This window comes from Centrocercus urophasianus, unplaced genomic scaffold, assembly GCF_019232065.1.
Source record: "Centrocercus urophasianus isolate 14NV4802_14NV808 unplaced genomic scaffold, USGS_Curo_1.0 seq_288, whole genome shotgun sequence".
In the NCBI taxonomy this organism is placed as follows: domain Eukaryota; kingdom Metazoa; phylum Chordata; class Aves; order Galliformes; family Phasianidae; genus Centrocercus; species Centrocercus urophasianus.
Window position 1 is genome coordinate 4,794 of NW_024884853.1, and position 1,454 is coordinate 6,247.

A 1,454-nucleotide genomic window follows, 5' to 3' on the forward strand; every position below is an offset into this window, starting at 1 on the left:
TCTTCCAGAGTCCCGTAACCGATGGCTGTAAAGTCTTCCTTTGTAGTACACACTCAGAGTTAAAGCCAGAGTATTGCTATTTGGCATTATCCAATGAAGTGCAAGAAATTCAATAAGTTATGTCTTTATTGCTATAGTACAATACCAAGCAAAGTCATCTTTTAATACAATTGCAAGGGTTTCGTAGAGTATATGTCTCTCCTCTTCAGGCCCAGTAGTTCAGCTGCACTGCAAATATCACTTACTTATCGTATGCCAAAAGTCATTCTATGAAGATGTGTTGAGTATTCTCGAGTCTGAAGAATCAGACCTTTCATCATACTCATCTTCTGTGTAAAGAGGTTGCTTAGACACAATAGGACATCCATCATCAGGGATTGAGATCCTAGGATCTTCCGATGAGCGAGAAGGAAGGACAGGAGAGCTTCGGAAGACGCTGGCCGAGTTGCTAGAGAAAGGACTGACGTACTGGGACCGCAGCTGGTACTGCTGCTGCAGCGTCATGGTGTTCCACAGGGTGACGTCATTAGGCAGGAAAGGACTGGACTGGTTTCTTGCCAAAGTGTTCCTCAGCATCAGCGGGTAGCGAGGTGGCTGAGGGAATGGGTGCTGCAAAGGTACGGCCAGAGGATTGGGCACAACATTGCTGGAATCGGCAGAGAACCTCAGCGTGTCGGGGACCCTGAAGGCCGAGCCCACAGACCATTTGGAAGAGGAAATAGGATAGGAACTCAGAGTGTGTTCAAAAATGTGCCCGCTGGAAGGCAGAACTAGACCATCTGACTCGGCAGAAGTTCTCTCCCCGCTGGCCACTGAAGACCGACTGGACAGCAGAACCTCAACAGCGCTCACCAGGTCACCACCACATCCCTTCAGGATCAACTCCAGCACGGTCGGCTTCTGGTTAGGGAAGATCTTTTTCAGCACTTCCAGTGGAGGTCTGTTGGCCTTCAAGCTAAAAGGTAAAGAAACTGTCCCAGAAGGACCTTCTATCAGGAGGTGGTTCTGCTCTGCATGGTACTTGGGGCTCTCTGGACGGCTCTCTGTGCTCCCACCATTCTTCTGCACTGCATAACCAACCTCATCCACTGATACAATTTCTGGGCTTTCAGGAGTGAAGCAGGTTTTGGCTTTAGTCATGTCTGGGGAGCTCCTTTGGTCTGTGTCTTTGTCACTGTAGGTCTCGGCATTGTCTGTTCCACTGGCATCACCCAACCGCTCCTCGCTGATGTCTGCAAAGGAAGGCAGAGAAGTCAACAAAAGCTGAGTCCAAATGGCTTTATGGACACCTGAGGATAGACTCTTCTTATAGGGAACAGAGCAGGCTCCTAGGGAAAAAAAAAGCATTTTTCTGCTAAAATTAAATTCTCTTTGCAACATCACATGAGAACAAAACTACAAAAGAGTAATGTGACATGATATAGGCATTTTATGCTTCTTTACAGTTATCTATC

The 1,454-nt window shown here is 47.4% G+C and overlaps 1 protein-coding gene across 1 annotated transcript; it reads right to left on the reverse strand.

The window, feature by feature from the left end:
• Window positions 1-267: 267 nt before the first annotated feature.
• DMRT3 (doublesex and mab-3 related transcription factor 3) lies at window positions 268-1,232 on the reverse strand (the record flags this gene model as incomplete). The annotated part of the gene is made up of 1 exon (XM_042827528.1): window positions 268-1,232. A coding segment is annotated over one exon (965 nt), but the record flags the coding sequence as incomplete, so codon positions are not given.
• Between the last annotated feature and the right edge of the window lie 222 nt (window positions 1,233-1,454).